This window comes from Ursus arctos, unplaced genomic scaffold (genome assembly GCF_023065955.2).
Source record: "Ursus arctos isolate Adak ecotype North America unplaced genomic scaffold, UrsArc2.0 scaffold_13, whole genome shotgun sequence".
NCBI classification, from domain to species: Eukaryota; Metazoa; Chordata; class Mammalia; order Carnivora; family Ursidae; genus Ursus; species Ursus arctos.
In genome coordinates this window covers 7916980-7931830 of record NW_026622797.1, presented here as the reverse complement: position 1 = coordinate 7931830, position 14851 = coordinate 7916980, and the positions used below count along the sequence as shown (strand labels likewise).

Sequence of the window (14851 nt, the reverse complement as noted above, 5' to 3'; positions counted from 1 at the left end):
ACCCTCGAGGGGTGGTCACTAAAGGGCTCTTCTTTTCTGAAGTAAGTTTCAAGACAACACTTTTTTGCAAACTAGTGGCCCCGTGGTAGAGGCTGGACGTGGGGGATCGCAAGAGGTCACAGGGCAAGTTTAAGTGGGACGTTTAGTTTTTCTGAGTGATTAGGATAAGCTTTCTTGAAGTCACAGTGGCACTAGCATTTCAGAAAGCCGTGCCGCTGTCTGTGTCTTGAAGCTCTCGGGCAGTTTGCATCTGCAGAGAGGTGATGGGATCCCATCATCATCAGAGAGCCGTCCTGTCCGTCGGCCTCCGGGCTGCGACCCCAGGAGCGTGCAGCCCGACTGAGCCTCTGCATGGAGCTCTCATTTTGGAGCTGGCCCGGTCCCAGTCCGGCTGTACAGCCGCAGGAGCTGGAGAGGCTGCTCCACCCCTGAGGGTCTTTCTGGCTCTTCGTTCTGTTTGTTTTTTGTGTTTCTATGGCAGAGCTTTGACCAGTGGTCATGAGGCAGGTTGCTCTGTGATTCAGCAGGGGCTCAGGGAGAGGCAGCTGCACACGACGTAAACTGTGTTCCAGAAGCTCATGTCTGTGATGGTGAAGGGGGCCAGGGAGGTTGCGATCGGCACCAGGCCCTAATAAATTAGGCGAAGAAGGGAACAGGCAAAGAAGGATCCTGGAGTAGAACAGATGGGAAGGTTTTAAATCAAAGTGCCCTTTACTCCTGTGGCCTCCCTGCCCCCACCTCTGCTTGTTTTCCCGGAGCGTGCACACCAGTCTCACCCTGGTATCTGTTTGCTGGCCCTTTTGATAACTTGCATGTTCGAGTGGATTTGTTCAACATATGCTTTGTCCTTATCTATCTGCTTAGACCCCGTGAGGCCCAAGGATATCATAATGGCTGTGCACTTTCCTGGCTCTCAGACCAGAAACACAGAGGGAGAGACAGCACGGTGCCTGGAGTGCAGATTTCCAGGCTGGACCAGGGCTGTGGGCGAGTTTTTTTTTTTTTTTTTTTTTTTAAAGATTTTTATTTATTTATTTGACAGAGACAGACAGCCAACAAGAGAGAACACAAGCAGGGGGAGTAGGAGAGGAAGAAGCAGGCTTCCAGCGGAGGAGTCTGATATGGGGCTCGATCCCGGAACGCCGGGATCACGCCCTGAACCGAAGGCAGACGCTTAACGACTGCGCCACCCAGGCGCCCCTGTGGGCGAGTTTTGGATCCAGGACCTTGTCAGGAGGGAGGCAGCAAGTCAGTGGTTTGGGGTGTGAACAGTGAGGAGGGTCAAGGCTGTCAGGGAAAGAGGAGGCACTGCTTGGTGAGTTCTATGGGCCAAGTCAGAGTAAGCCAGGCACAGAAGTAGGGTGGTTGTGGGGGCTGGTCTCTGTGCAGAGGGAGCAGCTCAGGCAGAGGCCTGAATGTGGGCAGGTGTGTCTAGGTCAGAGCTTGGGATTCAGAACGTGGCTAAAGATGCTCCTTGAATGGAGGGTGAGGGTCTTGCACGTCCTGCAGGGGGTTGGGTTTTCTGCAGAAACAGTGTGGAGTCCCAGGGACTTGAGGTGGAGGGTGAATGACTCTGGTTTGGGCACCTCTTGCATGTGGTTTGAATGTCCCACTGCCCTCCCCGTCTTTCTTCCATCCTCCTGACCTCTTCAGGCTGTTAGGGGACTGTCTCTGAAGTCCAGCCCTTCCGCTGTGTCCCCAGACCTGGGAAATGTACCCTGCTTCTCACTCTGTGTCCCCAGGCCTTCAGGCCTCCGGGCGCCCGCCCTCCCCTGATGGCCGAGCTGCTTTGCTGTTGGCTGACTCCTGTGGTTCAAGTCTCCCTCCAACCTTGTCATTACCCCTTTTGGCCCCGTTGTGTTCTGGGCTTTTTATAAATGACTTGGCTGAGATCTTTGCGCGCGCACTGATCTCATTTGGGCATGCTGGGAAGATAGAATAATGATCTAAAAAGGTCCCAGCAGGTGAGGAGGATATCGAGAAGGGTACAGAGTCTGGGACTGCTAGGAAGAGGCGCCGACACTCAAGACTTGTGCTGGAACATGCCGAGGCTTGAAAAAAGCGCTAACGGCCATTTTTTCCTCTTTTATCTTTATCACTAAAGGTTCTTAAACATACAAGTGGGACATTACAATGAAAATTTATACGCTCACCACTCTTTATTGAACAGTTGCTAGTATTTTGCCAGATTTGCTTCACAGAAACTCTGTGTCGCCACCGATGGATCAGAACATTCTGCCCTACGGCCCTTCCTTCACGTGACCTCAGGGCTTGATCAGACCTGACAGGATTTACAGAGATGTCCTCATGCCAAAAACTCTGTGTCTTCCTAGGCTGTTTTAGTTAGGATGGTGGCAAGAAGACAAGACAGGGAGATGTTAGATGTTTTGTGAGAGGTTTCGAGCCTGCTCTCGCGCTGGAATTGGGTCATAAAATATTTACGACTCCTTCCAGCTCTGTGACTCAGTCCTTCAAACTTTGGAGCAAACTTTGTACTGTAGAAGTTATTTCACTATTATTTTGTTCAAACTTAAATTTAGAGTTCTTAGAGAAAAATCCCTTGGTGGATTTTGTTTATTTGGATAAATAATGTGATTTTTGTATGTGAATGGGCGTTAATTGGTTATGTAATATAATGTGGTTTATAGTTTAACTTGAATGTTCTAGAATTAGTTATGTTCACGAATCTAGGGTTTATGCATTTTTAAGACACGGAGGTGCATAAATGTATCCTTTCAGCCTGGATGTGTGCGCACGTGCACACAGCCTTTCGCTTCAGCAGCTTACGTCTAGTTTGCTGTGATGTGATACTTACTGTTGGTGATCTCGTCAGATGAGGACATGAAATAGTTGTGTTTTGTTTTGTTTTTTGACGAGTGATACATTGGAATCGGCTGATACAAAGCTACCCGCAAATTTAAGTGACTCACTACGTTAAAGGTGTATTTTCTTTAATTCAGTGCGGGTCATCGGAGGCGCTGGTGGCAGGGCTCTACTCCACGTGCCCATCTTGTACTTCCCAGCCCGTGGTGTTGCTGTCTGTAGAACTGGTCTCCGAGGACTCTGCAGGATGGGCCCAGCATTTTTTAAGAAAAGGGCTTAGAACTAAGTGGCATGGCCCAACCTCAGAGGCAGGGAGGCTGGGAAACGCAGTTTAGCTGTGCAGCCAGAAGAGGAATTGAACCAGTTTGGCGAGTAGGTGGCTCTGTCTTTGCCGAGCGAGGTGGCATGGTGCTGTAGGCAGAGTGGCTGGGTTCCACCGGGGGAAGCCATTCTTCTCCGAGCCGGGGAGCTGCAGCTCACCCGTCTTCTAAAATTCCCCGAGTAATAAGAATACAAGTAAGATGTCTGCCAGTGATTATTTAAAACAGGCGCTCGCTCATCAGTAAACTTCAGAGTCGGGATGGATACTCGAACCATTCCTAGAATGACTTAATGGTTTGTAAACTTTCCTGGTGAAGGAGTAATGCAGCGAATACTTCAGGTTTATGGGAAACACAGAATTTTTCCAGATAGTGAAACGCGAACCCAGACAGATCCCACAGGAGGCAGCCACTCATCCTTCAGTCACGTGGGCGGGGTGAAGCGGCGCTCGAGTTCGCTGCCAGCGGTAGCAGCGTGGAGGGAGGGCCCGTGGTCCCAACCAGAGAGGTGGGCGCTTTGTGGTAGGAATTGAAGCCGGGAGTGCTGCATCTTGGAAAGAATGGCTCAAAGTACATACATTTAAAAGGAAAGAAAAAGAAAGGAAAAAAAACCCCACAGCAGTGTAGAGAAGTATTGCCTTGCGGTTATGGTCATGAGCCTGGCTCTGGGGCCAGACTGTCTGGGTTTGAGTCCTGGCTCCTCTGCTTTCTAGCTATGAAACCATATGCAAATTATTTACCCCCCCTTAATCTATAAAAATGGGGCTCAAACTGTACCTGAGCCATAGGATTAAATATGCAGAGATCTATCCAGTCCTCAGCCCTGAGCATGTTTTCTGCAGACCGTCCCCCTGTAGCCCTTCGGTGCTCAGTGCCTGGTTCAGGTTGTGCTCCGTACAGCCTAGCTGCTCTTGCTGGTATTATAATTATAATGTTTATGATATTAAAGATTTAAGAGAAATTGCAATCAAAACATCATTTGCCCTGGGTACAAAATATTATTTCCCTTTCCTTGAGAACATTGTGCACTTCAGGGTACCAAACCTCAAGAAAGGCAAATCATGTAGGAGGTCCAGAGGAGGATTATTAAACCATCAAGGGGTGGAAAACAGAGCTCTGTGCCAGCGGTCCACCAGCTTAGAAAGACAAGGGGATAGTATTTCTAGTAAGGGAAAGATGACCAAAGTTTGCCGAATCCCAGGCTACATGGAGCAGGGAAGTGGCCCACGAAGAGCTGGCTTTCGGACTGGAGCCAACCTGTCAGGGCTCTCTGGAGGTGTGGCGAGCAGAGCATGGATTACAGGAGGGGCTGGAGGCATCCACACTGATGAAGGCCTGAGGGTCAAGGGTGCTGGACTGTCTGGAGGCATGCCTCTGACTTTGGGAGGTGACGTGGGCCTCAGCACGCTTCGGTGGGGTGGCTGTACACTGTAACTCTTGCTTTTCAGTTTAGGGATGAATTGCAGGGAACTCGCCCAGCCCGTAATCGCGTCATAAAGCCGGCGGTGCTCCTGGAACTCGAGCTCTGGTCTCTGTCCGCCTTTTGGTAAATCCTGGTTGTCGGACGCAGAGGGTACTCATGAGCCTGTTGGGGGCTGACCACAGTCCGGGCACAGCAAGTCCTGCCCGGTGGCTTACACGTTCCTTGTCAGGCACCCGTCTCATGTCCATGGTGAATGTGTTGTAAACGGCCTGATGGCTTACTGAGACCAGCTTGCCAAGGAGCAAGGGACACAGGCCTGCCATTGAGGGGTTTATGATTTTCTGAAACTCAAGCCTCTCTGATCTCTGACACCTCTGATGTCTGGGGGTTGGGGCCTGACTTTCACGGCCCAGTTGGCATTGGTGGCCAATGGGCTGACTAGGTTTTGGTCACATAATGGAATGTTTGTTTTTTCCCTTCTAAAATTGCACAGATAATGATGGGAGAGGAGCTCCTGTATTCACCGGGGAGGTAGACTGCACCTACTTCTTCACGTGGGACACGAAGTACGCCTGTGTGAAGGAGAAGGAGGATCTCCTGTGCAGTGTGACCGATGGGAGGAAGCGGTATGACCTGTCTGCCCTGGCTCGGCACTCAGGTAGGGCTCTCGCGCCCCGTGGGGCTCTGGCCGCCTGTTCACGGAAACCTTTTCTTGCCTCTTCCCCCGTGAAAACATTTGGAAATGCTGTTCCTTTTTTCTGTAACTGTCAGCTAAGTGTATCCTGGCCTATTCTCCCTTTTCACGCAGCAGTCGTACAGATTATTAGGAATGATGCTGAATTAGGAGGCAAAATACCGGAGTTTAAGGCTGGCATGACTCTTCTAAGAGGGATGCCCTGGGCTAATCTTATCCTAGTTTAGTAAAAACTGCCAAGTCCCAGGCCTTGTACTTTGTGATTAGAACATTTTTTGTTTTAGATACACATTCTTGCTGCTAAGAAAGTAGATCTTGGAAGTTCTCCCCTCCACGCGCATTTGTATCTGTGTGTGGTGATGGATGGTAACTAAACGTGGGGTTATCTCGCAGCACGCACGCGGATCAAGTCGCGATGTCGTCTGCCTTAAATGACTGCTGTGTTCTGTGTCACTTACATCTCCGTTAAAAACAATAAACAGTGGGAATTTGAAGTTCTCCAGCAGCCTTCAAGTAGGTAGTGTTTCCAGCTCACCCTTGGCTTGTCGGGGCCCAAGGGTCGGACACTTGGTGTGAAGGCCGATGCAGTTGGGGTCACTCTCTCTTTTGACCCCATCTTTCCCCCTTTGTCTCACTGTCTCTTTTCCCATCTCTAAAGTGGGGTCAGCGTTCCCTATCCAATCTCAGATGCTTGTGGGGCTGAAAGAAGAATGGGTGTGGGAGCCCTTGGATGCTGTGTCCCTTGTCGCGTCTGAGTGACGAGGTCTGTCCCCGAGGCCTGGCTTCACGGTAGAGACCTGCCGAGCTGGAGGTAGAGTCTGCTTTTAGCAGGTGTCGTTGAGCACTGGTTACGGGGCAGACGCCACACCAGGTCCTAGGGATATGGCAGCAGACCTGGAGAGTATGACCCCTGTCCCAGGCCTTTGAACTTCACGGGGGGCCGAGAGACTTGAGTGCTAAGAATCGGGGTTTCCAACAGGGAAGCTGAACCTACTTGGCACATTTTTAGTTTTACCCTTTCAGCAGCCCTGGAATTAGGGATAAGTAGAAGCAAATTGTATCTGTAGAGATAATATCTGAGGTAAAGAGAATGCTCGCCTGGAGTCGCAGAATTACCCGTGCCGTAGGAGTGATGACTCACGTACTCTGAGTCCCCATCTGGTTTGGACAGTATAACATCAGAAAAGGAATTCCTTTCTTGTAAGGAGTGTTAGCTGCTTTTTGACGTGAGAACTCTATAAATGCTCAGTGTTGGTGAACTGCGTCGGAAGCAAACGTTCTTTGTGAGTTAGTAGTTCAGCACTCGGTCAGCTGGGAATGGTGCCGTGCTTCAGTGCTGGTGCACGTGTGCTTGTGAGGAGATGGGCTCTTTGCGGTGGAAAGAGAGCACGGTGTTGTGCGTGGTCCTGAGCGAGGTGTCTGCCTTCTGCAGGCCTCGGCTTTGTCACAGTCAACTGGGTGGTGCTGTTAGATCCCTTTGTCCAGCACTGTTGTTTAAACATCACTGCGTACAGGACACACACGGGGGCCCATGAGGGCTGCAGAGACACCGCACTCACACATTCACGCAGCCACCGTGTGCCGCCGCTCGGGCTCTCCAGGGACCCGGGGCATTTCCTCAGGATTCACGCGGACTGATGAGCCCTCAGAACCCCTTCCTTGCTAGCTTCAGCAGCTCTCCTGTCTTACGGCCTGTCAGCCCACCCCACTCCCCCTGTCCTTGTCCTTGTTTGTCTTTGCATGGCCTCCTCTGGGTTCTTCTCTGTTGTTGACATTGGCGCATAGCTCTTCAGGGTAGCTGTTACCCTGAGGAGCAGCGGGTTTTCCCTTCTGAACCCCGGCATCCTGTCCGTAAACGGAGCGCCTTCATTCTCCGTACGCCCCTCACACACATTTCCATTTTATCCCTTTGGCCACTGGCTGTGGGATGCCTCCAATCTGTGGTCCTGCTCTTAGCACTTGCCTGTGCTCCCCTTGACCTTCTGTGGAGTTTTGATCCTGTTCATACATGACCGGATCATGAGCTGTTTGAGTTCGGGGACCAACGTGTCTTGTTATCTCCCAGAATCAAAGCATGGCCCGCGCTCAGTCTGCTGGTGTGGAAGAGGGCGGCAGGTGTCTTTAACCTTCCTGGTGCTCGGAGGGGGGCATGGGACTGATGGCACGGGGCTCTGCCCGGGCAGTTCAAGGCGCGGGCTGCATCCGGATGTGCTTCTCCATTTCTGATTTCACACTCCAGTGCTTGGGAAAGTTTCGCTGTTTGATTCTCTGTCTCTGCCCCCCGGGACTCCTCTTCTGAGGAGGTTTGGGGCATGCTTTGTTTCTGTCACATGAAGTGAGAGGCCTGAGGATCTCGGTGGATTTCTGTGCCTTTGGTCTGCCCGAGTCCAGAAACGTGAGTGCCTGAGGTTTAGGGACCACATGCCTGGTGAGCTTCGAGCCTTTTCCTTTGGCTTAATCACCATTTATGGTGTGACTCACAGAGAAATAATCTTTAGCCTTTGGCTAAAAGAATTTTTTTTAATTACAGAACCGGAACAGAATTGGGAAGCCGTGGACGGCAGCCAGAGGGAAACAGAAAAGAAGCACTTCTTCATTAATATCTGCCACAGAGTGCTGCAGGAAGGCCCGGCCAGAGGCTGTCCTGAAGATGCGGCCGCGTGCTCTGTCGGTGAGTTGTGCCCAGAGCGGGGGTGGTTTTCCCAGAGGCGTGTGGAACACGGCTGCATCTAGTTTGGAGCGAATTAGAGAATCTTCCTGTGGTTTTTATGTTAGTCTCCTCTCTCTGGGTTCAGCACATACAGAATGGGGAGGGAAAAAAGTTCATGACTCAAATGTAGGTAACTGCTTGGTGTGCTCTAGAAACCGTGGCACTCCGCTGTCCTGAAGTTGGCCAGAGCCTTCCGAGGTTCACTCGCACTTCAACTGGGAACAGAAAGAACCGGCTTGGAAATTACTTGGTTATCTTTTCCTTTGTAACTTGAAGAATAATGTTGCCAGTACTTGTGTAAAACTGATTTTGAGTTTTTAACAGCTCAGTGCCCGTAATTGTTAAGTTACGGCTTTCGACAGGTGGTATCTCACTGTCCGTGGAAGAGTACTTGTGCCCCTTGGGGGTTCCTTTTGCTGTAATTCTTTCGGTCCCATGGTTCTCCTGCAGAGACTGCTCAGTTTGATACAGACGTTTCACACGATAGTTGTCTGCCACTTGAGCCTCCCCTGGAAAATGAGAGGAAGTGAGAGTAATCGGAATCTGTTACAGACATTAGATAAGGACTTGTGAACCCAGATTAGGTTTTAGAAATTACCCCGGTATTCCGAATTGGTGATGTGTCTTTCGAACCAGGTCCAGGCACGCCCATGCGTCTGTGGAAGCAGGACTGGGGACAAAGTTTCAGGGCTTCATGGTGAAAGTCAGCTAACCCAAGAATGAAGTAGTCACCTGCCTGGCTTGCTGAACAGGCTCAGTTAGTTTCTGCTTTGGTGCTGGGACAAACGCTAGCCTCTTGGCTGTGCTTTCAAAAGACCTTGTGTATCAGGGGAGCCAAGGCCCTGGGAATAGGGGAACAGTGTTACTTTCTGGGATGGTGTGACGTGCATGCTTGCTGTCTGCCTCTTGTGCCCCCCAAGCAGGAGGATGTTTGTCATTATTGCACTGTCCCATGGAGCCTGCAGGTGGCCTTGGTGTCCTCAGTGTGGCTGCCACTGCCCGGCCGAACCTGTCCCTCGAGAAAAACCCACCGGCCACAGGGCCGGGCTGGGCATGCTGGGGAAGGGGCCTCGGTGTCCCTGCTGGGTCCTGGCTGATGTGTTCGTACCTCTTCGTTGGCGTCATTATCATTTGTAATTATGTCTTTTGTTTTTTCCCTTCTTCTTTCCAGATAAGAGTGGATTTAAAAGTCTAGGCAAGTTTATTTCTTCTCCCACGAAAGAGAGAGGGAACCTTCAGCTTTCCTATTCAGACGGTAGTGACTGTGGCCACAAGAAAATAACGACTAACATAACACTCGTCTGCAAGCCAGGTGAGTGAGCACTTCTGAGAAAGGGAGGAGGCGACCTGTTGTAGTGGCTTCTGCCCCAGCTGAGCCTGCGTCCTTCGTTTCTCTGTTTCTCATGGGCCGCTGCCGAGCGGGGCGGGTAGAAAGGGGTCGTGCCACGCATTTCAGGTTCTAGAACCTTCAGTGGTGGTCTGTGGGATTCGAGCCCCCAACCCCCACCCAAAACCAGTCCAGAAATGGAGAAACCATATGGTGTCGAGAGCGTCATGTTGCAATTTTCCAAATGAGTTATGGGTCTCAGCGCGGCTTCCTCTTCCTCGGGACTGATAACCGAGCGGCCGTGCTGACTGCTTAACTTCCTCCAAAGGGGGAAAATCGTAAGCGCTTGAAAAATGTCCGTGATCTCACCCTTTAAACACAATGCTCTTCTTCACTTACCTTTATTTATAGGTTTACATTGTTTTTACAGGGTCAGAATCTGTATATATTCAGACATCTTTTTTCAACATTCCTCAAAACATGGCATTTTGTGAATACTCTTCTGTGTTTTGCAGATATATTAATAATTTTTAGGGACTTCCTTGTTGATAATGGCTCGGTCTTACTATTTTTAAAAGTTTCCCTATTGTTGGATTAGTAGCGTGTTTCCAGGGCTGGTGATTGTGCTGTTGCAGATCCCTTGTCCACCTCCTGTTGAAATATTTTCTTTGGATAAATGCCCAGCTGTGGGATAAGGTCAAGGGCTAGGACTATTTTTTGTTTTTGAGTGTTTTTTGAATTGTGGTAAAACATATGTAATGCAAAATTTGCCACGTTCAAGAAATTGTAGTAAAACGCACAACATTTTGACCTTAGTGGGGTGTCTGGTTCGGTGGCATGAGGCGCGTTCATGGTATTGTGCAGCCATCACCACCATCCGCCTCCAGAACTTTCTCATCTTCCCAGACTCTGTCCTCACTGAAGACGAGCTCCCCACCCCTGTCCCGGCCCCTGGCAACCACCCTTCTTTCTTGCCTCCACAGGTTTGACTACTCTGAGAGCCTCGTGTCAGCAGAATCACAGTGTTTGTGGGCCTATTTTTAGTTGAGGACTGATTAGTGATACATTTGTCTTCCTTGCTGACAGGTGATCTGGAAAGTGCTCCAGTGTTGAGAACTTCTGAGGATAGTGGCTGCTTCTACGAGTTCGAGTGGCACACAGCCGCCGCCTGCGTGCTGTCCAAGACGGAAGGCGAGAACTGCACGGTCTTTGACTCTCAGGCAGGTGCGTGCCCGCACAGCACCTTGCCGGTGGGGTGCCCCCTCGGACGGCTTAGGGTTTTATTATTTTTTTTTCCTTAAATGTTTTCTGTGAGAATTTTAGAGATCACCCACTTCAGAATTATACTAATGTTGTTTCCCCAAAATTCTGGAAGCCTGACGTTTGAGGTTGAGATAATGAGAAGCCTATCTCTTAAAAGCACGGTGGAGGTAGGTGTGGGCTGAGTGCAGAACGTGAGGCTCACAAGCAAATCCATGGTGTATGAAAAGGCTTTTTGCATAAGTTAAGGGCCTAGAAACCCCCCTTAGACTCTTCAAGGAGGTCATTGTATTGTGGTTATCTAGCTTTGACCGTACCGGTAGTTTATTCATCCAGCAGTTGTGGGCTTTAATAGGGTTTTTAGGTTAACGCAGTACAACAGGAAAGCTGGTGGTGAATCCATCCCCGGGGTGCTGGTGGCCTGAAGGGGAAAGCATCTCTTCTGCCATTTTGTGGTTCCCTGCCATGGGCCAGTTCCTGGGAAGACTGTCTTCGAGGCTGGGGGCTTGGGGCCACCCTTCTTGACTGTGGTCCCACTGACCTTACAAATGGCATCGTTTTTATTCTTTCTTAGGGTTTTCTTTTGATTTGTCACCTCTCACAAAGAAAAATGGTGCATATAAAGTTGAGACAGACAAGTACGAGTTTTACATAAATGTTTGTGGTGCGGTGTCTGTGAGTTCCTGTCAGTCGGACTCCGGAGCCTGTCAAGTAGCAAAAAGGCAAGTAACTTCCATTTTAGTTATGGGCTTTCCTTAGGTGTCTTGTACTAACAAGTATTTTATTCAGGAATAGGTGTGTTCTCTACTGACATCATTGCTTTTCGAGGAGCATTCAGCCCTAAGAAGACCTGACCTCAGAACCAGAGGATGCTAGGAGTTTAATTTCCTGGGAAAGGAGTCAGCCGCACCCTTAGAATTTACGTAAAACCTTCTGCAGTGTAGCTGGCATTTCTCAGTTGTTAGATACGCACGTTCGTCTGTTCAGTGTGGCAGTAGCTCAGGTGGGGTGGTTGTACCTTAAACCAGCCACGCTGAGCATGGCCTTGGGTTCTGGTGTGGGGGTGGGGCTGCCCTTCGGCCCCACTGCAGACCTTGGTGATCTGCAGCCCTGGGTCGCGGACGTCGCCCCCACCCCACTGTGCAGCGGCCCTTCTCCGGCGTCACAGCATGGCAGCGCGTCTGGCCTTGCCGTCCTTTCTGAGAGACTTTTGTTTGCTCGTTTTAGTGGCAACAAGGCTTGGAACTTGGGACTGAGTAATGCTAAGCTGTCATATTATGACGGGATGATCCAGCTGAACTATAAAGACGGCACGCCCTATAATAATGAAAAGCATACACCGAGAGCTACACTGATCACTTTCCTCTGTGACCGAGAGGCTGGAGTCGGCCTCCCTGAATACCAGGTGGGAGCTGTGCGGCGTGCGCTCGAGTGTGGGCTTCCATCACTGATGGGAGCGAGGAGGGAGACGACGTCAGTCTCGTAAAAGCAGGGGGAAAGAAAAAAGTGGGTAGAACAGGGCTTGTGACTTTTCTGGAATGAAATGGGGTTCTAACCATAGATGAAGTGTGAGCTGTAGTCTCTCCTGGGGAGAAACCATCAACTTGTCTGGCTCCCTGAGACTTACACAGGAGCCTGTCGTGGGCCCTTTATTTGGAAGCAGAGCTATTATTATTAGTCTGATTTCCTGGCCAAGTCATCATCTCCTATGATTTTAATTAATCTTTTCAGATTTGCCAGGGTGCACAGGCACTGTTCACCTGAGCCAGTTATTCAGTGGGCCATTCACCTCGATGGTAATGCACCACCGTGTTGGTTTTGTGTATGAAACTTGCATCCTAATGCTACTTAACTGAGGCTAGATTAATTTACTACTGGGAAATGTTCCTTTTAATAAGACACATGTTGACGGGCAAAGTAGACTTTCTTTCCTCTAGTTCTTATTTACAGAAAATGCTCATCATTTCTTAAATGCTGGTTTGGTGTTAACATTTCCCTTTCTCTTTGCCGTCCCTCCTGTTTCTCTCCTTGTCATGTGATTAGGAGGAAGATAACTCGACCTACAACTTCCGGTGGTACACCAGTTACGCCTGCCCAGAGGAGCCCCTGGAGTGTGTGGTGACCGACCCCTCCACGCTGGAACAGTACGATCTCTCCAGGTGAGGCCAGGGTCAGCCTGCCCTTGGCCTTGGCCCTGGCCTGGGTCCAGTATAGTGCTAAGTTGGGTTAGGCTTTTGCTGGTGAGCACATAACTGAGTGGATAATGGGGAGTCAAGTAAGTTCTGGGGGTGCAGGACCAAGATGGGGAGTTTTAAGCAGAATGAATTCTAATAATGGTCTGGTAGCCTTTTTGACATCCACGTCTCTTTGCCATAGCAAAGTCTGCATTCAGCGGCATCATTTAGAACAAGGACTGTCAGTACAGGGGTGTGGGGTGGGGGCCAGTGTAGGGTCTGCTGAGTGCGAGTTCAGTGAAGGTGGAGATAGTCGTGGGTGTTGTGAGCCACAGTGAGTCACACTCCGTGGTTTGATTGGTAGGGCATGTTTCCTTCTGTAGGTCCATAACTACTTAGAAGTGAATTGTCAGACTGAAATCTGTTAGCATCAAAAGCATGCGTTTTGCTTTGAAATTTTAGTCTAGCAAAATCTGAAGGTGGTCGTGGAGGAAACTGGTACGCCATGGACAATGCGGGTGAGCACAGCACATGGAGGAAATACTATATAAACGTGTGTCGGCCTCTGAACCCGGTGCCGGGCTGTGATCGATACGCGTCGGTGTGCCAGATGAAATACAAAAATGATCAGGTGAGTCTTGCCCTCCCTACAGAGCACGTGACTCAGCGGGTGGCGGCGGCCGTTTTTAGAGTAGGCCTGGCTGCTGGGGCCTCGGAGCAGCCCTCTGAGCAGGAGTAGGGGCCCCCTCAGCTGTGGTCGTGCTCCAGTCATTGTTCAGATCTCGAACTTCACGAAATGCTTTGGCGCTGGGGGCCTCTGGTCACGGCACCCGGCAGAGGAAGCTCCTGACGGCTTGTCTAGCCTGAGTCACAAGTGTCTTTCAGTCAGTAGACCTTGGTAAGGAATAGGTTTTGCTTCCAGAAGCTCTGGCTTCTCGCTCACGAGGGGGAGAGTGGCTTGGGGCCGTTGCTGTGGCTGAGGCAGACCCAAGCATTCGCTCTTACTTGGGGTGCCGGGCTGCACCTTGTCATCGATTGAGCGCAGTGACTGCCAGACCTCTGGTACGATCCCCTGTGTTCCTCGTACACAGTGAATCTTAAAATAAAGATGTATGTGTGCTTCTTTAAAAATAGCATGTCGGGAATGTACTTGTCCTGGCGCCTGTTCCGTGGCAGCTTGGAGGTGCTTTAAGGAAGCTAGCGAGCGCACTCTGGTGGTTAAGAATGACGTTCCCTGCTGCGCGTGCTCGTGCACACACGTGTGCGTGCTCTTTGTTGGAGCGATGACATCAGAGTACAGCCAGTCCTCGTTCTCCACGGGTTCTGTATTTGGGAATCACTGACTTGCCCACACGGGTTTGTGGCCCCAAATCAAAACCTGCGGTGCCCTCAGTCCTTTGTGGACTTGTGTGGAGTGGCCCCAGAGCGCATATCCCAGCAGAGATGTAGCCAGGCGAAGCTCTGCCTTCTCGAGGGCTCTCCTATCGACGACTGTGGGAGACGCGAGGGGCGGGGTGGGTTCTCCTATCGACCACTGTGGAAGGGAGACACGAGGGCCGGGGTGGGACAGCACCAGAGGCTCCACCTTGGGGCCAGGTGGACAGGGCTTGAGGCCTGCTGTGGATGCCTGTTGGCAGGACGGCCTCAGACAAGTCACTTACCACATCTGAACCTCCTTTTGCCTTTTGTAAAATAAAGAAAATAGAATCTGCCAGCAGGAGTTGTTCTCAGGATTTAAGATCATCATCTCTGGGATAGCCTCTGTGTAGGTACGTGTTTCCCCTGGGAGTGACAGGTCAGTATTTGTGGCGACGTCATAGAACGCGAGTGCTGTGAATAACAGGGAGCAGACGTACCAGCCATGAAGAAGTCTTGTTTTCTCTTCAGAAGGAATAACCTAACAGACACGTTTGTTGCAGGGTTCCTTTTCTGAGGTAGTGTCCATCAGTAACTTGGGGGTCGCAAGGACAGGCCCTACGGTGGAGGACAGCGGCAGCCTCCTCATAGAGTACGTGAACGGCTCGGCGTGCACCACCAGCAATGGGAAGCTGACCACCTACACCACCAGGATCCATCTCGTCTGTTCCAGGGGCAGCCTGGTAAGGCGCGCATTGACTGTG

General features: G+C 50.6%; 1 protein-coding gene across 1 annotated transcript in view; it reads left to right on the top strand.

Annotated features, from left to right (window-relative positions):
- Nucleotides 1–14851, top strand: part of IGF2R (insulin like growth factor 2 receptor) — a 97404-nt gene that overhangs the window by 44227 nt on the left and 38326 nt on the right. The window contains exons 11-19 of the mRNA XM_057310911.1: nt 5060–5224; nt 7791–7931; nt 9142–9282; nt 10384–10521; nt 11132–11279; nt 11785–11962; nt 12601–12716; nt 13194–13362; nt 14651–14830. Of these exons, the coding sequence (XP_057166894.1) occupies nt 5060–5224; nt 7791–7931; nt 9142–9282; nt 10384–10521; nt 11132–11279; nt 11785–11962; nt 12601–12716; nt 13194–13362; nt 14651–14830 (1376 nt within the window). The remainder of the gene's footprint in view (nt 1–5059; nt 5225–7790; nt 7932–9141; nt 9283–10383; nt 10522–11131; nt 11280–11784; nt 11963–12600; nt 12717–13193; nt 13363–14650; nt 14831–14851) is intronic.